General features: G+C 60.9%; 1 protein-coding gene across 4 annotated transcripts; it reads left to right on the top strand.

Annotated features, from left to right (window-relative positions):
* Positions 1-199: 199 nt before the first annotated feature.
* Positions 200-24,837, top strand: SH2D3C (SH2 domain containing 3C). 4 transcript variants are annotated; one of them, XM_074923525.1, is made up of 12 exons: positions 200-239; positions 2,299-2,950; positions 7,565-7,604; positions 18,000-18,128; positions 18,420-18,868; positions 20,543-20,667; positions 21,016-21,590; positions 21,803-21,918; positions 22,121-22,292; positions 23,030-23,141; positions 23,787-23,993; positions 24,131-24,837. In XM_074923525.1, exons 1-12 carry the CDS (start codon positions 200-202, stop codon positions 24,304-24,306), a joined length of 2,793 nt encoding a protein of 930 aa, XP_074779626.1. In that variant the 3' UTR covers positions 24,307-24,837. The 4 variants fall into 4 exon arrangements, with proteins under 4 accessions (XP_074779626.1, XP_074779627.1, XP_074779629.1 ...); XM_074923526.1 differs by lacking the exons at positions 200-239; positions 2,299-2,950 and adding an exon at positions 4,003-4,122; XM_074923528.1 differs by lacking the exons at positions 200-239; positions 2,299-2,950; positions 7,565-7,604 and adding an exon at positions 11,773-11,915.

The following is a 24,837-nucleotide window of genomic DNA, read 5'->3' as shown; positions in this document are numbered from 1 at the left end:
TGGGAGGACAGGCAGGGGACAGGAGCAGGGCCAGGAGCAGATGACAGCACTGGGGAGGAAACTCCGAGCAAGAAATGAGTGACTGCAGTGGTGCAGTGGGCGGGTGGGGGGGGGGCAGGAAGGGAGGAGCGGGCAGGGAAGGGCTTCACAGTTATAAACTTGAACCTCTCGGTCCCCGCAGCCTCCAACCAGCACGGACATGGCTGAGGGCCAGAGACGAGGGAGCCTCAAGAAGTTCAGTAAGTGGCCACGGGATAGGGGTGGGCAGGCAATGGGGTGCTCACCTGCAGAGCCCGACAAGGAGGGGGAATGCATGACAGAGTGTGAGTGTGTGAGTGTGAGCGTGTTCTTACACGCTCCCCAGGTCACCCACACCCAGGGACGCTGGGAGGCGAGACAGGCTCTGCTCTCATTAAGAAGCTCGTCATGGTGAGGGGCTTTGGGGGTTTGCATCCCCAGGGCTGGGGGAGAGCCCAGGTGCTGTTGGCTCGGGAGCTGGGTGCTGGCACAGGGACCACTGCTGCAGCCCAGCTCTGTACTGGGATGCACCCAGGGAATGCTCAAGGGTTTGGGGGTCTTCATGCCCCAAATCACATCCTTCAGGGTGCACAACTGTCAGTGCAAGCTGGTGTTGGGGGTGGCCAGGCCCCCCACCCCAGGGTGCTCCTGCAGCACAGCGATGGGGTGACACAGAGGAGCCATGGTGGGAGCCGGGGAGCAGATTCCCACCAGCTTCTCTCAGAGGAAGCGCTCGGTACCCACCGAGAGCAAGCTCTGCTCTTTCTCACAGACCTTGGGTTTCCCCCAGAGCCCCAGGAGGCAGCTGCATTGGCCTTCACCCCACTTCCCAGCACTGGGCTGTGCGGGAACCGACCCTTGCTGCTGCTCTCTGCATTCCTGCCGTGATGGTGGTGCCGGAGGGAGGCCAGTCCCTCTGCTCTCCCAGGACCCCTCAACTGTCAGAACCCACGGCCCTGTCCCAGCTGGGCTTTTCCTTTGTGGTAGAGAGTGCTGAGATGGGGAAAGTCCCTAGCTGTTGCTTTTCCCACCTGGCCGGCAGTGGAGGATGCTCAGACCCCGAGGGGATGTATAACCCAAAGCAGTTTTGCCTTTAACCACATCCAGGTCATGAGGTTTCTGCCATGCAGCGGGCTTTTGGGCTGCTGCAGCCCCTTGCCTGGTCCTTTGCCCCATCTGGCTGCTGGAATGCCCTGTAGAGCAGGAGGTGGGGGTCCAACAGCTGAGCTGCCCGCAGAGACCCAGTTCCTCACCCAGCACCACCACAGCATGCTGCTTTCTGCCTCAGCAAACTCACTGTGCCTGGAGGGGAAGAGGTTTTGCAGAGCCCCTGAGCAGCATAAACATTGCAAAACCCCCGGAGGCACCCAAAGCAGCAGGCAGCGAAACGCTGCCCTGCAGAGCTGCCCCCACGGGCTGCTTCGCCCATGTGCCGCCCTCCTCGTGCCAGCACCAACACCGGCCCGGGGTTTCACCGCAGCAGCACGTAGAACCGAGCTGGGGCCGAGGTGTGAAATGCAAAGCCATCTGCAGGGATTATAAATACTTCTCTAGCAAATGCTTTGCGCTCAGCGCTTGCAGGTGGCAGCTGGGAGCTGCAGGGAGGCTGCGAGGGGCTGAGCGCTCCGCCGAGGAAGTGGGGACGTTACCTCCTGCCCGCAGCCGGTGCTGCCACGCGAGCGCAGCCGGGCCCTGCACCAATGGTTCCTGCTTCACTGCGCTGACAAGCGACATGCACGTGTAGGCACATCACATGTGGCCGGGACCCCCATCCGGCGGGGAGGTGCGGTGTGGGACATGCTTTCATCCTGGAGAGGGCAGGGGGTATGGCCCATGCAGCTGCCCCAAGGCTGCGGGGATGGGCACAGCTGCCAGCCCTGCCCAGAGGCCCCTGGGAGGTGGAGGGCAGGAGGAAGAGATTTGAAATAATTTCTGGCATTGCCTGCTCACCAGGGCCGGGTGTCTCTTCCTCCAGCCCTACAACTGCAGTGGGGAAATGCAGCCTCTAGATTTGCCAGGGTACAGGGGATGTTTGCTCCCTGAGGGACCAGGATAGACCTCCTGGGGTCCCAGCAGAGATGCCCCGAGCAGCATCACATTACACCCCAGGCCACAGGGATGTCATGCCAGGCTGGGACTGGAGATGCAGGTGTAAGGGGGTGACACCAGGCTGCACCACAGGACAGTGCCCCGTGCCCACCCCAACCCAGGTCTGGGACTCCCCATCACCACACTGTGCTGGCAGTAATCTCACACCCATTTCTCCTCTCTCCTTGCCAGAGTTTTTCAAGTTCAAAGGTTTTAGGAGCCTGAGCAACATCCCCCGCTCCTTCACCCTGCGGCGCGTGTCCGTGGCCCCCAGCTTTCCCGAGAGCCTGGGGTCGGGTGTCCCTCCTCCCCACGGATTCCTGGAGGAGCCCTTCGACAGCATCCAGGATGATCTCAACACAATGCCCAAGAGCCCCAGCCCCTACGCCCGGTCATCAGACATGTATAGCCACATGGGCACCATGCCCAGGCTGAACCTGGGCAAGGCAGGGAAAAACCTGGGCAAAGCCAAGAGTAGCCAGAGCTGCCAGGAGAAAGGGAACCCCAGTGACAAAACCCCATGGACAGATCCACTCCCCAACCTTCAGTCCCCCGAGATGTCCAGCACCCCTGAGCCAGGTGCAGATTCACTCTCAGCCACTGGACAAGGAGAACAGGAGGAGGAAGAGGCTCAGCCTATGGACACCCTGGGCACAGTGATGGCCAGCACGGACCAGGAGCCTGTGGGGAATGTCTCCTGCCCCGGGGCAGAGGCACCAAGCTCCAGCATGGCCCAGAATGCCACACAAACCCTGAGCCCTGACACAGCAGCAAGAGCGGACACCACCAATGGAGATCTGCCAGAAAAGGGGCAAGATCATCCTGGCAAGAGCTTTCCAGACAGGTACGGCCCCGTTGGGTTTACTCTGCCTTTAGCTGGGAGCCCCTTTCTGCCCCTGTAGGGCAAGGGGAGAGGGCTGGGACACAGCGGGGGCCCTGCAGTGCCCCCACATCACCCACAGTGCCAGCGGGATACACCTGGCCGGTGGGACAGCACAGCCGGAGTGCTCTGCACCATGGCCAGGTCAGCGGCTCCATGGGAGTGAGGTTTCCTGTGGGATTTCTGCTCCCTCCTGTTTCCGGATGGGGTGGAAACATCTCGCAGCCCCGCTCAGCCCCGGCGGCCCTTTGTCCTGCTGGTGGCTCTGTTCCAGTGCTGGGAAGTGCTGTGGAGAACTCAGACCTGCAACTGTCCTGGCCCCCTCCACTTCTTTTCCTCTATTCTTCTCCCCCCCCCTTTCCTTATCCCCCTCCCCAAGCATCACTGCCTCTCTCAAGGCACAGGGGCAATCCCCAAAACCAGCTGCTCTGTCCCCATTTCCATCAGCTGCCAGTAAACCCCCCACTCTGGGCACAAACCCCTTACTCCGAGCACAAAACCCACCCTATGGGGGAATTCAGGGGCTCAGCTCACTCATTGGATTGGGGGGGGGGGGGAATTAACCTCAGAATCAACATGAGGGATTTTTAACCCCCCAGCCCATCATCTGGGCCTCCAGGCACAAGGGGTCAAATGCGTCCCCAGCCCAGCAGTGTGCATGGGACTGGGGGCAAGGGTGGAGGCTCCAACTACAAATTTCTCCCCAAAATAAGGTCCCACCTTACCGCCCCTTCCCTGGCCCAACTCTCCTCTCTCCATACTCGAGTGGCCCCTGACACCCCTGTTCCTCCTCATGCCGCCCTGGGGCGGGGGGCTTCTTGCCCCAGCGCTGAGAGTTTGGGAGGTCTGCGTGGCCCCAGGAGTGGGGTGAGGAGGAGGAATTCGTGCCGGCAGTGGGAGCCGGGCTGTGCCGGCCACACATTCCTGCCGGCCGCGAAGGGAGGGCCAGAGGAGGGCTGGGACGGGAAGGAGGAGGGTCCGCCACCGCCTTGCGCGCCCCAAAGTCCCAACGCTCAGTGCAAGGCGGGAGAGCGTCTGGGAGAGCTTCTCCCCATCCCGGAGCAGAGGCGCTCGCTGAATCGTGCAGGGCCGATGACAGCGGTGGGCAGGAGGTTTCCCACCCTGGGACAGGGCAGGTAAGGGGTCGTGGTTTCCCAGCCACCCCTCGCACCCCGGCACGGCGAAGTGGACAGGGAGGGAGAGGCTGGGAAGGGGCTTTTCTTGGGGCGGGCACAAAGCCTCGATGCAGATGCTGCCGGAGCTGCTGCTCGGCCGCCGAGGCCCCCGGCCCGTGGCGGTGTTTGCTCATGGAAAGAGCGAGCGCATCGGCTGTGGCTGCCGAAACCGCAGTCAGACCCGGCGCCAGGGCAGAGCAGCTCGGGGGCTGCGGCCAGCTCGGGGGGCCAGAGGCTTGGGGGCTTGGGGGGCTGGCGGCACAGCCACGTCCTCCGGTGAGCACAGAGCCCCAGCAGTGAGAGGGTCCCCACGGAGGGTGTGCGGGGCTTGCCCAGACCCTCTGTCCCCCAGAAATGACTTAGGTCCCAGGTCAGCATGGCTGGGAGCCAAGCAGCAGGGGAATGTGTGTGGGTCATCCGGGTGTCTTGGCTCCGGGGAGCAGGGACTTGGTTGTCAAAAACCAAGGGCTAAATGATCTTTTGCAACATCTGGGGATGCCCTAATGATGGGTGTAGCCATGCTGTTGGCCAGGGAAACTGAGGCACGAGAGTGACCAGAGCAGGGCTTGGCACCGGGGGCATTTCTGCCCCTCCATGCTTCACTTGGAGCCCCTGCCACAGCCCCTGGCTCAGGGAGCAGCTGTCTGCCAGAGCTGATCCCAAGGTTGGGCCCTGCTGTGGGGCAGGCAGGCAGAAGCAGGACTGGGATAGTGCCACGGCCCAGCCCTTCCTCTGGCACAGGCACATCCCTGGGGACGGGGACAGTCTGTTCCCGCCAGGCCATGACAGGAGCCGGGGCTGGCTGCCCAGCACGAGGCACGCCCGCCCAGAGGGACTGAAAGCAGCACAAGGGGGAACGAGCATGGCCCCGGGGCACGTTTTCACTTGTCCCCCTGACTTTGAGCACCCCTGGTGAGGACAGACCTCCAGGCAGGACAGGCTGAGGATGCCCACGCATGGGAGGGCTTTCCCAGGGATGCTCCCTGCAGGATCAGGCCCTTGAGGGGGGAATTGTGTTGCCATAGAAGGGAGCAGCACCCAGCCCGTGGAGCTGCTCGGAGCGAGGCGGTGGCCGTGACTCCAGCAGGGACACAGTGACTAACGGGACATGACCTGCAGGCAGGTCACGGAGCGGATGTGACTCGATTTCCCTCCGCACATGGCCGTGCGTGAGGCACGGGAAATGCCGCTTCCCGCGGGGCGCAGGCAGGGCACAGGCAGGGCACTGCCCGCAGCTGTTGGCAGACCCCTCTGGCAGCACTGCCAGCCGAAACTTCAAAGGAGGCAGCTCTGCAGAGGGGGAAACTGAGGCAAAAGGTGCCCAAACTTGGTTCCCCTGGAGTACAGCCTACACTGGTGTCCAAAAATGAGCAGACCCTGGGCTCCAAACTGGGGCTGGAGTCACACAATCACCCTGGACCCTTCCCAGCAGCCAGCCCAGAGCTTGGCACATTTGCAAGTCACTGCGATGCCTTTGCAAGCCCAAAAGGAGCAGAAGACATCCCACCGAAACCCCACTCCCCGGTGCCACCGCAGTAGCACTGGGTCCCTGCGGCTCAGCCACGGCCGCGCTCCAAAGGCAGCCCTGGAATTTCTCCCAGGCGTTCGACTGCCCCCAAAAATGCCGTTTCCTCCAGGAATGTGCAGAACCAGGGGGCTGCGGTGCCCAGCCCCCCCGCCAGCCCCAGCTGCTGCCCTTCCCCGGCACAGAGGCCTCCCCTGCCCGGGCCCTCGCAGCGTCTCCCAGCTGCTCCCATGCTCCCGATTTCCTGCCTGGAGGCCCCCCGTCCTCCTGCCGGTTTTTCTCACGGCTCTCGCAGCACCACGCAGCTCTCTGCGGCCGTGTGAAAGGCAAACAGGCTGGAGAGGCAGCGCTGGGGTGGGCAGGCAGCCCGCAGCTGCCCGGCAGAGTCTGTGTCCATCCTCTCTCCCAAATACTCCTCTATTTTTTTCACCCCAAAAAGTGTGGGCTTGATTTCCAGCCCTTTTTGATCTTCCGAGTTGGACAGCAGGAAAGGTGGTTTCAGCAGTGTGGGCTTGGAGGAGTGGGGGTTGCCCGCTGCAGGGCTGACACCCCGAGGGGCTCATGCGGACCCCAGCAGGACCCGCTGTAATGCCACAGGGAATGTCCAGTGGGGCAATGACTGGCAGCAGCCGCCTCTGCCATTCCCACTTCCCTTTGGGCAACTGATTTCTGAGCCATTCGGCACCATCCCCAGCCTGGAGAGAGCCCACAGAGGAAGAATTTGGCTCCCCGGGGATGCTACTGCTGCAGCTCCCAGGAAGGGTTTGTGTGCAAGGAGCCCCAGCAGCTCCCAGTATGGCTGTGGCTGTAGGCGCTAGGTGGAGCGAGGCAGCTGCTGGCAGGAAAGGGACATCCCGGGTCTGTGACGCCCTCAGATTTGGTTATTTCTTAGTTGCAGCTGCCTGTCCTCGTGCTGGCAGCCTGCCATCTCAAGGCCCTTGCTGCCACCCCGTGCTTGGGCAAGCGACCTCAGCAAGCAGTGGGATGACCGTACTGAAGCTTGGCACTGGGGAGGTGACAGGTACTGGTGAAAGAAGTCTGGACTTTTGTATTTTATTCTGAAAGGTGAGACCTCAGGGTAGCGCATCCCAGCTTAGGCAGTTGCAGCCTCTCTTGCTTTGAACTCTTGGATTCCCCTTGGACTCATCCATGCAGACACACCCCTTGACCTACAAGAGCACAAAAAGCAGTAGCAGCATTGCTGCATGCTCAGGAAAGAGCAGGGGCCATCTGTGTCCCCCATGAAATGATAGCAAAGAAGCTGCTGGATCAGCTGCATCTCAGGGTTGTTGGGTTGGTTGTCAGCAGGAGAATCGGGAGTTTTTATTGCCGGGATGCTGGGAGGGCAAATATTGCAGTCTCAGCCAGGATATCACCCCTGGCTTCAGCAGAAGTTTGATTTACACGGAGTTGAATGAGGCCGTAGAGAAGCAGTCAGAAATGCTTGTCTGGGCAGCGTGTCCCAACAGCTGCCTACTGGGAACACAGCTCTGCCGGGGAACAGGGCACAGGGTCCCCCATCTCGGCATGCACCCCCCAGCACCATGACCTTGGGGACCTCAGACTGGCTGTTGGGTGTCCCTGGCTTGACTCCTACAGTCCCAAGCCTATTTGGGGAGAGATCCTCTAAAAAGGCCTCATTCTTCCCTGATCGCATTAGGGAGGCTAAGCCCTGCACCAAGAGCGGGCACAGAGTGGGCAGGAACAGTGCGGGGGCCCTGGGAACCTCTCCCAAACCTGTGGTCATGCTCTTGGCCCCATGGCAAGGCAAGGGGCACAGACTCCTGCTCCCCCAGCTGTGCCACCACCACCTTTGTCCTGACTGTCACAGCTGACTGCCCTTTACTTATGTATTTTTATTTTTCCCCTTCCTTCCAGCCACCACGATGGCCTGGAGTCCAGCAGTGAATACGTGAAGGTAAGACGCTGAGCACAATCGCAGCCTGCCCCGGCCGGGTGCCAATGGTGGGGGGGCGATGGTGGGGCCAGGACTGGCTGGGTCCTCAGGGTGCTCAGCTCTTCATCCCCCTTCCCACCACATCCTCTGGGCTCTCTCTTTGGCCCTGGAAGATACTCCCTTCCAGAAACTATAAGGCTGGGGAAGGCAGAGGAGACACAAACCCTACATGGTCCCTCCGATGCTGCTCCCACAGAAGCTGCCCCCGTTTCGTGCTCCTCACCACTTACGAACACTGCAGATGCAGGGTCAGCCTCCTCCCTCCTCCTCCACGTAAAGAAACAGAAGGGTTTGAGCCACTTTCGTGGCTGTCACATGAAAGTCGGTGTAAATCTCTCCAAATCTCTTGCTTATCCTCCAGCAAACTATTAACATTCCTGAGGACTCTTCATGTCTGGCCAGAAATTCATTAGCGAGGCGCCTGGCTCTGGAGGAGACCGGGCCCTTTTGCAGGAGGCTGCTGGCACGATCGGAGCTGGGCAGGTGCAGCAGAACAGTGGCAGGGATGCTGTGTGGTTTGGGGATGGAGCACTGAAAACCTGCCTGAGTTGTTGCTGCCATGTGACAGCCTTTGGGAGTTTGTGAAGGAGCCTTCTGAGTCCAGTTGCCTGATGGTGATGTAATGCCACTGGGTTGCTGAGAAGTGACTTGAGGTGCCTGACATGGGTGTTACAGCGCCCTGAGACTTCAGCTTTTGGACTTGGGGCTCTCAATGCTGGCTGTAGTCAGACATAGAAATGTGGGGAGCCCCCATGGTGGCGCCAAGGGGCAGGCTCAGGAGAGAGCTGGCTGGACCCTGAGCTCATCTGCTCCTTCTAACCCAGGTCACCCCATTCCGGGTCCAGCCTTGGGGCTAACGAGGTCCCCACATGTCAGCTCTGGCAACCAGCAGCCTCTGGGCAGTGGGATCGGATGTGGCTTTTTGACCTGTATCAGAGTGATCCCCTGGGTGGGATGTCCCCCTCACCTCTTCCTTTAGCCGTGTGGGACTGGCAGAGCAGGAGCTCATAGGGCTGGAAGTGGGATGTGTGCTGGAGCAACGACACTCTGATGGGAGCGTTGAGGCTCCGATGGGATTCACAGGGTAGAGTCCTGGCATGAGGCACCTCCAGATGTGCAGGAAAGCTCCTGCTCACACAGAGCGAGAGCAAAGAAGTCATGAAGGGTGGACGGAGCTGGGTGGTTTGGGGTGTTTTCCCTTGTGCTGTCAGCATGTGCACCCAGAGCTGGGCGCATTTTATGACTCTGAGTCAATAGACTGAAACAACCCAGGTTTGGAGCAATGGGTGTGGCTTTGCCTTTGGGATCGAGTGGGTTTTGGTGAGCCAGGAGAATTCCCTACTCTTCAGGCAGATCCCAGACCGGAGCTATCTGGCCTTTATTTCTCACCCATCTCTGTGGTATCCAGACACGGCCCATGGGCTGTGATTTATACGCCACTTCCCTTTGGTCACAGAAGCAACTGATGGCCGCAGTGGCAGCAGCTATTTTAGTCAAATAAGTAATTATCTGCAGTGTGACTGACCAGGATGATGGGGGAACTCCAGCTGATTGCAGACACCGTGCCTGGCTGGGAGCCTGTGTGGCTGCAGACGCTTCAGCACCCAGCAGCATTTGGCCCCAGGGCCTACGGGATTCAGGGTGGGAGTGTGGCTGCTGTGCTGGGATCCCTTGGGAGCAAGGGGGGACAGGGCTGGGACCCGCCACTGGAATAGGTCCTCGCTTTGAGGCTGGGAGGGAAACAAGCAGAGGGGGAACACTGCTGCAGGGGCAAGCAGAGGAAAGACAGGAAGAAAACAGACAGTGAAGGAGAGTCAGTAGGAGGGAGAGGACGTGCTGGAAAGCCCTTGTGGGGAAAGGGTTACGGGCAGGTCTGTGTCCAGACGTGCACCATGGAACTGCCAAATATCAGCCCTGGAGCTTCAACCACAAACCGGCCAGGGCCAGCTCTCCCATCACCAAGCCTGCTGTGATTAGAGGTGCAACCAGGAGTTAGGGTGGGTCGAAAAGCCAGGATCAATAAGCACTTGGTAATTAATGTGCTTTAATAATAGCCTAAGGGTTGATGTTTCCAAGCTGCCTGGGAGATCTGCACACCCAGCTCTATTTGCTCACATCCCAGCCGGCCGAGCTTTGCCCCTCGTGCAGGTGAAGGGGCTGCCAAGCGGCGTTACCCTTCGGGAGAGCAGCAGCTGGTAAAGCTGTCCTGAGTCCCCTCAGGAGCTCAGTTGGAGGTTTTCAGCTTCTCCCTGCGGAGGGGCAGCACCGGCACAGCCGGGGGGCATCGCCCTGCAGCGCCGCATGAGGCTCCTGCTCACTCCCTCAGGGAGAGCATTGGAGGGAAACCACGGAGCCCGTCGCGGGGGAGAAGCCTTGGCAGGAGGATGATTCACCGCCGGATCATTTCAGAGCAGCATCTCATTGCATGCTGCCATCTGGTCTGTCCCTCGGCCCCACGCAAGAGGAGAGGAGGAGGGCCTGTGCTCCCTGCCTGTCCCGGCAGGGCTGCAGGCACCCATGGGATCCATGAGCACCCACCGCCCCGTGTTCCCTGCCCGCCTTCCTCCCATGCCTCAGCCCTGTCCTGCTAAAACTCGCACTGCTCTCCTGTCTCCTCTCCCCTGTAAAACCAGGGGCAGAGCACAGGCCTGGTGAGCTCCTCCGAGCTCTCTTTGTTCTGCGCGAAGGAGCTGCTCAGGGGACCTGTATCTCATCAGCCCTGGCTGCTGCCTCCCTGCCTGGGGATGCGAGGGGCTCGTTTGAATTAATTAGCGGGGAGGCTTGCACGGGTCTGCGGTTGGTGGCAGCGGCGATACCTCTCCCAGCTCACAGCATCCCCTTGGGCAGGGGCCGCCAGCGGACGCGAGGGTCTTTGGGCCAGGACATGCTTTGCGGATGGGAGCGTGAAGCCCCTCATTACCAAAGTGTGGCCAAATCCAGGCCGTGCCGGTGCAGGACAGACCTGGAGGGAGACCAGCTGGGTGCTGGCAGGCAGGCACAGAGCTCACTGCCGGGTGCTGCGGGAGCCCCTGCCTGCCCCTGTGCACAGGGCAGGGCACCGGTGGTGGGTTCAGGCAGGAATTTTGTTGGGTTTGTCTTTTTTTCTGAGAGTCAGGGCTGGAGCAATGCTTTGAGTCATCAGTGCTGCCTCGCACATCCCATACGTGAAACTGTGGCCTTAATTAAACCGAAGCGGAGCCTTAATTAAACACAACTCGGAGACGGCCTACGTGGGAAGCAGGCAGCCGGCTCCCCGCCGCATGAGGCAGGCACCGGTGTCTCCCCCCAGAAAGGCGTCACCAGGGTGGGGGTGAAGGAAGACAGAGTGGGCGAGAGGGGACGAGGCTGTCCCTGACCCGTGTGCGTCACTGGGGAGAGAAGATGGATATGGGATGGAAGATGAGGGGTGCTGGGTCCCCTCAGGGGTGCCTGTCCCCTCAGAGGAGCCGGTTTCTCTCAGGGCACAGGCAGCTGGGGGTGCTGGGTCCCCTCAGGGGTGCTGGGTCCCCTCTGAGGAACCGGGTCCCCTCAGGGCGCCGGTAGCTGGGGTGCTGGGTCCCTTCAGGGGTGCCGGGTCCCCTCAGAGGAGCTGAACCCTCAGGGCTGCTGGCTCCCCTGAAGCCGCAGGCCGCCGGGGTGCCAGTTCCCCTCAGGGCTGCTGCTTCCCCTGAGGCCGCAGGCAGCCGGGGTGCCGGTTCCCTTCAGGAATGTCTGATCCCCTCAGGGTGCTGGGTCCCCCCCTCAGGGTGCTGGGTCCCCCCTCAGGGGAGCCGGTTCCCCTCAGGGGAGCCGGTTCCCCTCAGAGGAGCCGGTTCCCCTCAGGCCGCAGGCAGCCGGGGTGCCGGTTCCCTCCAGGGCTGCCCGATCCCCTCAGGGGAGCCGGTTCCCCTCAGGCCGCCGGCAGCGGGGCGCTGGTTCCGCTCAGAGGAGCCGGTTCCGCGCAGGGCCGCCGGCTCCCCGCGCGCCGGGGTGCCGGTTCCCCCGGGGCCGGCGGTGCCGAGGCGGGCGGGCGCGGGCGGCCCCGCGGGGCGGGACGGGGCGGGGCTGCCGGCCGGCCCCGCCCCCGCTGCCGACAAGGGATGAGGTAATCGGGGAAGCGGCTGAAATTGAAGCCCGGCGGCGGCGGCGGCGGCGGTGGTGGCGGTGGCGGTGCAGCCCGGGCCGGGCCGGGGCAGCCCCGGCCGGGCGCGCCGCGCCATGACGGAGCGGTGCAGCCTGTGGAGCGCCTTGTCGGCGGCCGCCTGCTGCTTCTACCGCGGCTCCTTCATGCAGGTCCAGGTGAGCGGGGGGCGGCGGGGGGGAGGACTCCGCAGAGATCCCGGCGGGTGCCGCCGGGCAGCGGCTCCGTCCGCCCGCACGCGTGGGGAAGGCGGCGGGGGGTAGAGGGGGAGGGGGGGGGGGCACGGGCCGACCCCCGGCCCCGCAGCCCCAGGCTGCAGCGAGGGGGCGGCCTCCCCGGGGTCCCGGCGCGGAGCCCCGCTGCCCCCCGCGCTGCCCCGCTCCGCAGGGGGCTGGCGGGGCTGGGTGCGGGCAGCGTCCCTGCCCGCGTTTGTCACGGAGGTAGCGAGCGTGAGGTGAGGCAAAGCACGGGGCCGTGGGGCAGAGCTGAGCCCCCTCCGCAGCCAGGGCCGCAGAGCCAAAGCCACCCGATCCCCCAGGCCAGCACTTTTGACAGGCAGCACAAGTCTCTGAAGGGAGCCCTCACCTGCAGCAGGTCTCACGAAAGGAGGGCATTTAGCATCCCCCAAAAGATGTGCCGGGAGCATCGCTGAGCGCAGAGGAGAGGCTGAGCCCAGAGGAACACACAGCTTCTTGGCCTGGGTCTCCACATATGCGCTGCGCTGCACAGGTCCGACTGGTGGGAGGAAGCTGGGATCCATCTGTCACCTGTCCTGTGATGCTTCCAGCACCGCCGCTGTCTGGGCACGAGTCTAGGTGTCCTATTTTTGGACTCTGGCATTTGCACAGGAGGGGCATGGCGCTAGGAATTGGTTCCCTCATTTACCGAGTTAGAGAGCAAAGGTGTTGAGGATTGCAAGAGCCAAGCAGCTCGCTCTGAAGCAAGAGCTGTAGCATACTGCAAGTTAGAAGGGAGCCGGCAGCCAAGAGAGCTGGCAGTCTTATTCAGTACTCCTGCTGAGTGAGGTAGGTGCCGAGCTTTAGAGATTATGCTGGGTAAGACGGAGCCCAGAAGCAGCATTTCAAGTCTTGTCATGATTGCGGCTGATCTCAGTGCAAAGCCAGAGATTTTGATTGCTAGCGGGGGTGAAGACGGAGAAGCAGAAGAGCTTCTCCTAGTTGTCCAAAGGCCACTGAGCAGCACAAGGGGGACGTGCCCTAGTGCAGCAGCCCTCGGGCTGCACATTGCAGGGGTGATGGGGTGCTTTCAGCAAGCTGCTGCCAGAACAAGGGAGAGACAGGTGGGCGTCTGGCTCTCACACTGGGATGCGAGAGGGGATGGAGGGCGCTCCATCCCGACCCCAGAAAGAGTTAAAAGTGAAGCCCTAAGTGCTCACCTGCCTCCGCCAGATCTTTCACCATCTATTTGTGTCCAAGCGTGCCCAGCAAACACACACTGAAGTCCCCATGAATGACTGGAGCGCTTCCAGCTGACAGCCGCATCCCTGCTCACCGCCAATGGCAGTGCACCCAGCCTGGGAAGCACTGACATCATTTCTGGCCAATAGCAGCTCTGAAAAGGGATGCAGCAGCAGCCGCTGCCGCCGTCTTGGAGTGAGATAAGTAATATATAGATGGATGGAAATGTGTGTATACACACACCCCATCACTGCACCGGAGACCCGCTCCCCCAGGGCAGTGGTAGCAGTGCGCTCCAGCACCCCACCGCGCAACCTAGGGTACTTGTCCCACCTTAGAGCACCCAGATGTTTCTGGCCACCAACCCCAGCTGCACCCCACCCCTGCCAGACAGACATAATTGCTCCAGAGCTGCCACAAAGGAGCACAGACAAGGGGAGAGGAGACCCTGTGGGTAGCCAAGACCAGTCCTAAGGGCGGCTTTGAATGCCAGAAAAAAAAGATCTTGAGTCAAGGTCTGCTTTCAGTAGGGACTCATGGAGATGTGGCATACCCAAGGGATGCCTTCAGTCACCCATGGGATGGATAGATGGGCTGGTGCCTTCTCAGAGGCCATTTAGATGTCCAGAGTCATTGCAAGACAGGACAGAGGAACAGATTATTTCTTTTTCCCTGTGGATATCAAGATTAGTAGCACAGACTGGCTCATGGCAGGGCAATCAGACTAAGAGCAAACCCATAACAACTTGAGGGTTGTTTGTGGTGGGATTTTTCTCACTGTGTCATGCAGGATGGACTAACCATTCTCAGGTGGTACCTGGCAGCTGGACTGGTGAGCACAGCAGTCCTGCACTGGGCAGGCACGCAGCCTGGTTCTTGGGTTTGCTGTGATACTGCCTGTCTCTCAGCAAAGATGCTCTGAAAGACTTCACTGAGGTAGCCCACTGCCAGATACGGAGGAAGCAGAGAAGATCCCTCACACAATTCTGGAGCTTTCCCCATACACCTGCTCCCAATGGTTTGTTACTCTGCTTCCTCCCAGTTCTACTTCCCAGGCCCCGCAGCTGCTCCAGCAGCCAGAGCAGGGATGGAAAACTCCAGAAGGGGCTGGGATTTCCCTAGCGAGGGTCCCAGCACAGGGCGGGCAGCGCGAGAGCAGGAGGGAGAGCAGATGCGCTCGGTGCCCTGAGGTTAGTCAGATGTTATTGGCAGAGGAGCGGGGTGGGGTGCGAGTACACCTTGCTCTCCAAGCTGAAGTCATCCTCAGCTGTGACTCCTCCAGATCTAGGAGGGGAGAGCAGGAAAACAGACTGCAAATCACTCCTGTTTCATAAGATTACCTCTGCAAGGAGGGAAAGCCAAACGCCAGCCTTTGAAGCTCTCCTTACACCAGGCAGAACAGCCGCCGTTTTACATGTACCACAGCTGTCAGCACCCTCCATCCACTCAAGCTCTTGCCCTTCCACTGCCAGTTCCAATCCTTGCCCCTCGGCTGGGACTGGAGGCACTTCCTCCCCCAAGAAAGCAGAAGGGAGAGTCAGGGCAGTGCCCGGGAATTGCCTCCGGTGGGGGGGGCTGCCCCCATTGCACCGCAGCACCAGAGGATTCCCCAGCCCCAGGACTGTGAAGGAGCCCATCAGGGCGCTGAATGCGAAGTGACGGAGGAGCTCTCCTTTCTTCAGCCAAGCCAGCTTGGCTGCTGGTTGGAATTCCTCAAGCAGAGCTTGGCATCGTCTCTGGCAGCTTCTGAGCTGGTTTGTCTGGTGCGGCTGGTTCGGAGAACCGCTGTAATCCCCACTTCTTCGCGCTCAGCTGGAGGAGGCCTTGGGGCTCTCTCCGTGCAGGAGACCAGCCCCACGCACTCGAGCTAGGTGTGAGTAGAAGTCAAGGCTTTTCCCCACACCCAGCCCACTAGCATGCAAGACCTCACGTCGGGTCGTACATCTTTTGATGTCCTCTTGGCGCAGCCGAGAGTGCCAAGCGGTGCCCTTTTCAGCGCGGCACTCAGACATCCGCTTACACGCTCCTGACAGCGCTCGGCTGGCCTGCACCGCCTTGCCACGCCGTGCCTTGCCAGCACCCGCGCCTCGGCGCCCGGCCAGCTGGCAGCCTGCGAGCCGGCCTCCTCCGAGACACGCTACTGAGCGGAGCAGAGGAAAGTCAATCGCTGCTGAAGGGCTCGGGGGCTGGAGGAAGCGCATCCCTCCACAGCACGTGGGCCTTTTGCACCAAGGGCTTGCAGCGAGCCCAGCTCCCACACGGAGGAGGGAGAAGCCAGGTGATTCTGGCAGCAATTAGCATGTGTTGGAAGAGCGTGAGAGACTCATAACGAGGACCAATCCCCAGAGTCACATCGCACCAAGGAAAAGGGCTCTGCATGATCAGTCCCCTGCTGCCTCCCCAGCTAAAACCAGTGGCCTCTTGGTGGCCCTGCCCAGCTGAGGAGCCGAAGGGACAGTGTCCTCCCCCCAGCTGGAGAAGGTGGCTCGAAGCACCCTCTGCTCATGACTAGTCTCCCTCCCCCACCTGCAAGATGTAAAACCTCCCTCGCCTCTCCCAAACCTCCTGTTCTCTCCTGCTAGCTTAGCACCTGGCCCCTGGCATGAATGCCAGCCGGCTGCTGCCCAAATCCAGGCTTGGAGACGCCGGGCGCTGCTCAGCTGGGTTTGTGTTTGTTATTCTGCGCATTTGCATGGGGAGGATTTGGGGGAAAACCCAGATGTACAATGCTGAGCAGAACAGGCACTAATCCCCGCTCCAGGGGTGGTGGGGGGAGCACCAGCTCCAAACCGCTCCCGGCTCAGCTCCGATGCCTTTAGCCTGCACAGGCAGGAGAGGCTCCTGGGGGATCCCTCTGTGCCCCAGAGTTTGGGGTGAGCCATGCCACAGGGAAGGTGCCACAACCAAGGGTCCCCCGCCGCTGCTCTGCCGAGCCAGGTCTGCTCAGTGGCAGTGGATGGGTTGTCATGGAAACGGCATCTGCTCGGCCTTGGCCCCCCGGGAGGCAGCCGGACCCTGGCAGCATCCGCTGGCTACCATTTATTTTTAATAGGGTTCAGCGGCACCGGGTGGCTTTGCCTCCACGAGGGCCCCAGCATGACAGTGGGCGCTCGGCTCCCCACAACCCTCTGTCAGGAGGGGACAACCCACATGTCTCCTGGTTCAGGTCCCCGCAGCTCCAGCAAGCGGGACCCTCTCACGAAGAGGGTAAACACGGTGGGATGAGCAAGTCTGAGTTCAGTCCGTAGTGTTTTCACAGGCTGTTCCCACTGTCCCAGCACATTTTGACTCAAAAGGAGCTGGGAAGGGAGGAACAGGGGCAGGTCCAGGCTGGTGAGGGCAAGCCCTGGAGAGCACAGTCCATCGCACAGGCCCTTCGCAGCCTCATTCCCCCTCCCCAGGCTGGAGCAGGGTCCCCGGGGCAGCATCGCTGCCTGGCTTGGCTGGTGAATGCAGCTACCACAGGAGATGGAGCACCTTCCCTGGGAAAGGGGGAGACCTGGTGTCAGGCTTCTGCTGCAGGACTGGGTGGCATCAGGTACCCCAAGAGCAGTGGGTACAAGGCAGGAGAGCAGCGCGGTGCTCTACGCTTTCCCCTGCTCACAGCCGCTAGAGGAGCAGAAGGAATCAATATGGGAGGCAGAGAATGAGGTGCTGGGCAAAGGATCCAGCTCCGAGGCAGGTCCCCAGTGCATTGGCATGGGGCTACAGCCCCCAGCACTCTGGGGAACCAGCTGCCACGCAAGGCCAGCCCTGAGTGCCAGCCTACTCCTCTGGCAGCGCCAGAGCAGTGTCAGCAGGGTTTCAAGCCCATGCCTGTCCTCCGAGACAGCAGCAGCGTCCTGCCCTAACAAGCGCCAAGGAGCTGGGCCAGCCTACGGTGCCTCCTCGCCGGTGGTGAGCCAGGCCACCAGGCCACGCTCATGGTGGAACAGGACACCCCGGTAGCCCTGTCCAAGCTCCCCAGTCCGTGGCAGTGGCACACATGTCCCCCTTGCAGGACAGCACACATCTGGGGTGCAGGGGGATCCCAGGAGTCCTGGCTCCCGGGCCCTGCTCCTCCACACAGCGCTGCCCATCTCAAAGCCACTGCGCCAACTGGAGGAACTGGCCTCACGCACAGAGCATGCAGGAACCCCGCGCCTACACCCACGTCCCCAAACAAGCACCAGCTTCACCCTGCCGGCAGCTCGGCATCCTCGGCTGCCCTCTGGGAACGCCGGCCAAGCGGCAGCGGGAGACATGACGCCATCCCTTATCTCTCCAGGGGAAGGGAGGGGGCAAATTGCCTCCTCCAGGCTCAGGTGCACCAGTGTCAGTAAAAGCTAATTTTGATGCAGAAGGTTCCCTTTACGTTTGTCATTACTATTCATGCCACCATCAGGCTAAACACAGCGGGTTAACACTTTGGAGGAGGGACCACAGTGGGTGTTTCAAGGAGGAGGAATAATTCAGGTTTTCTCCTGGAAGAGTGTTTCCAGTGGAGGCTCAGCCCTGGAGATGTTTGAGAGGGAGCTGAGGCAGGTTTTCTCCTGCCCAACCACACTCAGCTCTGAGCTGGGACACGCCAGAGACAGTGTGGTCAGGCACGATGGGGACGTGCCACCAGGAGACCCTCCAAGTGCTCCACAATCCACAAAGCAGCAATCCTCACACCCAGCTCTGAGTTACCTGTCCCCTGGGGACAGGTCTGCTCCATGCCATGAAAGGTCCCGCAGTCCTCACGTGGGGACCCTGCCAGCCCATCCCAGAGCCAGCCCATCCCTCCCCAGGGCCTGCACTGCTGCACTGGCTGACACTCTCTCCTCCCCTGTACAGTTCTCCAAGGAGAAATACATCCTCGACTCATCACCGGAGAAGCTTCACAAGGAGCTGGAAGAGGAGCTGAAGCTGAGCAGCACTGACCTGCGCAGCCACGCTTGGTACCATGGCCGCATCCCCCGGGAGGTGAGGAGGGGAAGGTGGGTGGCTCCGGGCACCCTTTGCTTGGGCTGCTCAGGGAGAGCACCCCAAGGCCACACAGAACCACCAGCCTGTCCTCCTGGGAAAGCCTCTTGGCCAGGGCTTTGTTAGCTCTGAGCTGCCTGGTTTTGCCACAGGAAATGCCTTTCTGTGGCTCAGAGCCAGGGGCAAAGGGAACGAGCCAATGCCCCAAATAACACCCCAGTGGAGCATCCACCCGTGCCCCTGGTCCGTCCAGCGTGGCTGTGCCTGAATGGCTGCCCTGTCCCCTGCCAGGTGTCTGAGAGCCTCGTGCAGAGGAACGGCGACTTCCTCATCCGTGACTCGCTCACCAGCCTGGGCGACTACGTGCTGACGTGCCGCTGGCGCAACGAGCCCCTCCATTTCAAGATCAACAAGGTGACGGTCAAGTCCAGCGAGGGCCATACCCGTGTCCAGTACCTCTTCGAGCAGGAGAGTTTTGACAACGTGCCCGCCCTTGTCCGCTTCTACGTGGGCAACCGCAAGGCCATCTCCGAGCAGAGCGGAGCCATCGTCTACTGCCCCATCAACCGCACCTTCCCCCTGCGCTACCTGGAAGCCAGCTACGGGCTGGCCAACGGCAAGCATGGGGGATCCCACAGCCCCGCCACCCAGAAGGGGGGGCACATCAAGAGGAGGAGCATCACCATGACAGACGGCCTAACAGCAGACAAGATCACCAGAGCTGAGGGGTGCCCAACCAGGTGAGCACACAGTCTCATCCCGGCTCAGCTGGGCAGAGGACCAGCCCCTGGGAAATAGTCAGGGCCACACTTGGTCCCTGCTCCCTGGGCATAGGGCAGGGGTTTGGGGATGGAAACCATCCCCACTCGGGTGCGGAGAGGGACCAGCAAAGGTATGGGGGGAGGAACTGGGATTTTCTCCCTGGCCAGCTGCCAGCCACACTGAGCCACCACAGCAGACACCCAGTAAGCAGGCATGACTTTAGCATCACAGGCCAGAAGCCAGAGAGTGTTTTACAATTACCCAGACCAGGATTACCAGCATGTCAGGGCTTGTCAGAGCCAGAGAGCCAAGCTTTCCCAGGCAGATGTAAGGGGAGAGTCAGTCCTGGCCACCAAGAGGGCATCTGTTGATTTGTTTTTGAAGGGCCCTTTTAGTTTTAGAGCCCTTTACATTGAGCTGGAGCATTTGTTACCAGGCAGAACTGAAAACATGATGAGCAGGAGACTGATGGAGCTGTGCTGATGGGGGTCTGCACAGCCCCCAGATCACAGCCTCCACATGTTAACCTTAGAGCAGTTGGGCTTTTCTGGAGGTGGAGAGGAGATTTCCTCTGCAGAGCTTGCTTTTGGCAGCCCCAGGCTGCCCAGAGCCTGGCAGGGAAGGCTGAGCCACACATACATCCTCACAAACAGCCAAGGGGGGACCCACCTACTCCTGTCTCCCCAGCGGGACACAGCCTGTCAAACCAAGCCGCTTTCTCACCGCCCTGACCTTCTCAGCCCAAGGGCAGGGTTAGAGTGTGCCAGCAGAAAACGGCCAACCAACTGTACAACAGGGAAGAGAAAAACACTCAGACTTCCAGGAAGAACATATGTGTTTCCAGAAGAAGAGCCCAGATCCACCAGTCTTTCCTCACCACTCACCTTTTCCCCGAACCCCTCATCACTGCCACTGCTCTCCCATCCTCCCACTGCAGAGGCACAGTGGTCAAGACCAAACACATCACAGCAGCCCAGCCCTCACCCATGGCAGGGGGGACAGTGAATTACTTGCAAACCTCCTTGTGCTCAGACACACACACACACCCCCCTGAGACACAGCATCTTTTGCAACACCATTGCCACATGGTGTTTGCATCAGGCCACAACTTCTGCCCCACCAAGACCTCCTTGCTTGCCGTGTGGCTCCCGGAGCACCCACGCTGCAGCTCACCAGCCCAGGCACCTCACTGCCTTTGCCAGATGCCTGCTGGGCTCCAGATCCAGCTTCCAGGCACTTTCCCAACATAGCTCTTGAGTGAAAACAGAGTAATGCACCCACCATCAGATACCACCTTGCAGCACAACCCTAGAAAACTACCCCAACAACTTCTTTGCCAGAGCCACTTCCCCACAGCATCCTGGAGCCATCTCCATCATCTCCCCTGTCCAATTTGATGAAGCTCCCCAGAGATGGGGCTGTCTCTGCTTTATATAGGTCCTGACCCTACAGAAGTGCTCCCAACTGCCGGAGGGACTGACTGCTCACTGCTCCAGCTGAGCTTGTTATGGTTTCAGTTCGTTATGGGTAGTTGTGGAAGGGGGTGATGATCTGAGGGAGGTGATGGGGCAGCAAACCCTCATCCCAACCCCTCTGCCCTTGCCGGGGTCCTGTTTGCAGGGACTAACCTGCCCCATCTGCCCCCTCTCCAGCGTGTCCCTGCCCCACCACAGAGACATCATTCGCAACTGTGCCGTCAGCGTGGACCAGATCCAAGACCTGCACTCCCCAATGTCCCCCATCTCCGAGAACCCAGCGTCACCCGCCTACAGCACAGGTAGGCATCATCCCTCCATCCCACCAGGGAGGTGGGTCAGGCTGCGCTTGGCATGGATGTGATGCAGGGACCTGGGGAGGGGGATGGAGCTGGCTGTAACCACTCCATGCTAGCAAAACCTTGTCCGGCTCTTTGCATGGCAAAGAAAACTGTCCTGATGGAGGGCTTGAGCTGAGGATGGGCTCTCAGCCAGTCCTCAGCCACAGCGCTGTGCAGCTGAACTGGGACTGACTGACTGGGCAGCAGGGCTTTCCCTGAGCTCTACATCCGTGGGCTGCTGCATCCGTGGTCCCTATGCGCGTGCGTATCTCCAGGCTCTGCTAACAGGGTCTCCTCTGCTCCTTACAGTTACACGGCTAAAGCCACAGGCCTGCCAAGCGGCCGGGATTGCCCCGGCCTCTCCAGTCATAAGAAGGTCCAGCGAGCCCCAGCTGTGCCCGGGGAACAGCAAACCTCTGCCAGATGCTGCCCACAGCACCCACTCGACTCCCTGCCATGGGTATGCCCGTGCCTCCCCCTCTCCCTCCGTGAACAGCTACAGCGACCCGGACACGGGGCACTACTGCCAGCTCCACCCCACCTCGCCCATCAGCAGAGACCGGCCAGCTCATGACACCAAGCAGCTGCCAACAAAGAGCTACGTGGAGAGGCTAAAGGTGGAGGAAGGACAGAGAGGGACTGTGGAGAACAGCTCTGGGGAAGCAGAGGCAGGGCACAGGCTGAAAGGAGAGCTGGACTTCATGGGCTTTGTGCCCCCCACTATGGAGACAACCTCCTCCTTCAACCCCGCGGCCTTCCAGTCCCTGCTCATCCCCCTGGAGAACAAACCCCTGGAGATGGCCGTGCTCAAGAAGGTCAAAGAGCTGCTGGCAGAGGTGGATGTGAAGACGCTGGCCAAACACATCACCAAAGTGGACTGCCTGGTACGGCCGGGGCCAGGCGGGAGGGACGGGCACCGCTGCCCTCCGATCACTCTGGGTTGGCAGGGGATTGGAGCAGCCCCGAGCATCGGGGCACCCCCAAGCATTGGAGCATCCCTGCTGGGCTCTGCTGGGGCAGGCAGAGGCTGCGCTGGGGCTCTTAACAAAATTCCTCAATCAACAAAAGTCTAATCAGCTCTCACCTTTCTTGCCAGGTTGCTCGGATACTGGGTGTGACGGTAGAGATGCAGCGGCTCATGGGAGTGAGCTCAGGCATGGAGCTGCTCACCCTGCCCCACGGCCACCAGCTGCGCCTCGACCTGCTGGAACGGTACGGCAACACCACGGCGGGGGTGAGCCCACCGGGCTCCCGGGCACGGCACAGCCCGGCTCCCCTGGGGTGTCCCCAGCTCGGCATGGCGAGAGGGGGGGTCCGCTGCCCCTCCCGGGGGGTGTGGAGGAGCCCTGGCTGAGCCCCGGGAGCAGCCCCAGCCCCCCGTGCTGACCCCACTCCACATCTCACCCCACGGCAGGTTTCACACCATGTCCATCATGATCGCCGTGGACATCCTGGGCTGCACGGGCAGCACGGAGGAGCGGGCGGCCCTGCTCCACAAAACCATCCAGCTGGCCGCCGAGCTGAAGAGCACCATGGGGAACATGTTCAGTTTTGCAGCCGTGATGAACGCCCTGGAAATGACACAGGTACAGGGGTGCTCTCTTTGTCCTCATGGCCTGGACTCAGCCCCCTCACCCAAAATGCCCCCTTATCCCTCTCCCTTGTTCTGTGGGTTCTTTCACCTTTGGGGTGGAGGGAAGGGGAAAATGCCCAGGGTAGGAGGCGTGGGGCCACATCCGCCGGGGTGTAAGCAGGGAAAGGGAAGAGCTGTCCCCTCCGCAGAGCAGACAGCCCAGTCCCGCCGGGATCCGATTGTTTTTCGGTGGTTGGGCTTTTTGTTTTGTGCTGGGCTGTGTTCCTGGGAGGAAATGAATCTGCCCTCCGGTACAATACAAATCAGTCTCAAGGCTGTGGCAACAGCGTCTCCAGGCCACACTGCTCCCTTTGGAAGATGAAAGGAGATTAAAATTCAATTTTAAATCGAGCCCAGCTGGGAAGTCTTGCTTCCTGCCTGCACAAAGGAGGTGGAACGGCTGCCCCCTCCCTGTGTCTCATCTTCCAGGCCGCTGCGACGTGGGGAAGCTGCTTTCCTGGGGCACAGGGACGGGGGAGAAGTCTTGAACCCAGCCTCAGTGCCAGGGATGTGCCATCTCTGGGCATGAGTGCTGGTGGAGGAGGCTGTTTTGGGGAGCAGCAGGCACTGCTGTGTGCAAGACTGGGGACCACGGCTCAGGGCCAGGCTGGGCCCCCCTGGGAGCCCAGAGCTTGGTGCCTGGGCGCTGTGCTGTCCCCAGCACCCTCCATCTGCCCCATCTACTTTCAGATCGCCCGGCTGGAACAGACCTGGATGGTGCTGCGGCAGCGGCACACGGAGGGCGCGATTCTCTATGAGAAGAAGCTCAAGCCATTCCTGAAGAGCCTGAACGAAGGGAAAGGTAACAGGAGCAGCTCCCCTTCTCTCTCGCTTGCCTGCTCCTTCCCGCTTTCTCTGGGCACGGCCTCACTGGAGGGGGATGTGTTTAAGAGCTCTGACCCTCTTCCAGCTGGTGCCAGACACTTCCCCTCTAGCTGCTGAACCACCCCAGCACCCAAGGAAGCATTTCACAACTAAATAAAACCAGCAGCTGGGCACAAACACAACTCAGCTGAGCCAAATCCTTGTGCTCACGTGGCAGTGCATGCCAAGCCAAGGGGACAGGGCAGCCAGTCGGGAAAGATGAAAAGCCATTTCTCCCCAACGCCCAGTGCTCTGGGCTCTGCAAACCTGCTCCCCATCACAGCCCCGGGAAATGCAGACACAGCCCGAGGAGGGACAGCAGCGTTCCCCTCCCAGCACAACCAGAAAGCCCAGCTGGGAGAAGCTGGTGTTGAACAAGACGATGGCCCCGGGCACAGCGATCACAGAGCCACAGCCGCTGCTGTGCTACAGCTGAGCCTTAAAGCCTCTCCCAGGAGCATGGTGGCAGCCTGGCTTCTCAGGCTGTGTGGCCACCTGAGCGCTCCACGGGGCCAGGGCAGATGGGGAGGGGGCTGCAGGGGCATGGGGCCGCACAGGGTCCTCAGGGTGCTTCTTTTTGCAGAAGGGCCGCCACTGACCAACACCACCTTTCCCCACATCGTGCCCCTGGTGACTCTCCTGGAGCGAGATGAGGCTCTCACAGACAGCCCCGAGCCCTGGGAGACCACCGACAACAGCGTGGAGGTGGTCATGGCCCACCTGGAGGCGGCACGGATGGTGGCCCACCACGGCGGGCTCTACCACACCAATGCTGAGGTGAAGCTGCAGGGTAAGCAATGGGGACAGCAGAGCCCCTTTCCCTCTGCCAAATTCCCAGTGTTCAGCTCCAGCCCAGCACCAGACGGAGCATCCCATGGGCACAGGGTCACCATCCCATCCCGGGGAACTGACTCTCTCTCTCTGCAGGTTTCCAGGGCAGAGCGGAGCTGCTGGAGGTCTTCAGCACCGAGTTCCAGCTGCGGCTGCTCTGGGGCAGCCGTGGGGCCGAGAGCAGCCAGGCTGAGCGCTACGAGAAGTTTGACAAGGTCCTCACCGCCCTGTCCCACAAGCTGGAGCCAGCGGTGCGCTTCAGCGAGCTGTAACCCCCCAGGTGCTGGGAGACCCCCCCCCAGCTCCCAGCCAGTCCCCCCAGTGGCTGTGGGGCAAGGGATGGGGCCAGACACCCGGCACCAGGAGGAGGAGAGATGGCCCAGAAAGGCGCTGGGGCATGGATCAGCAATTTTGAGACGAAGAGGAGGAAAAGCAGCCACCTCCCATGTACCACTCACCTTCTCGGGACACAGCATAGTCCACACCACTGCCGCGAGGGATGGGGACAGTGTCGGGGCAGGCTAGCACCCCGGTGTCCACCATCCAGCCCTGCTGAGGTCCACGACTACATGTTGCCCCTCACCTTGCCCTTCGGTTTTGTTTCTTTTCCATCTCTGTCTTGCCCACGGCTGCTGGATCCCGCTTGTAAATAGGTCTTCACGATCGCTTCTCGATGTACAGACTTGTGAAGGACAGTTCTTGTTGTAAATAATTAGGCTCATTCATTTCGTCTTGTAAATACGTGTACATATCTCATGGGTTCGGTTCTTACACACAATAAACTTTTATGCTGTTCCTCAAGG

This window comes from Athene noctua, chromosome 20, assembly GCF_965140245.1.
Source record: "Athene noctua chromosome 20, bAthNoc1.hap1.1, whole genome shotgun sequence".
NCBI lineage: Eukaryota > Metazoa > Chordata > Aves > Strigiformes > Strigidae > Athene > Athene noctua.
This window is presented reverse-complemented; position numbering and strand designations above follow the sequence as displayed.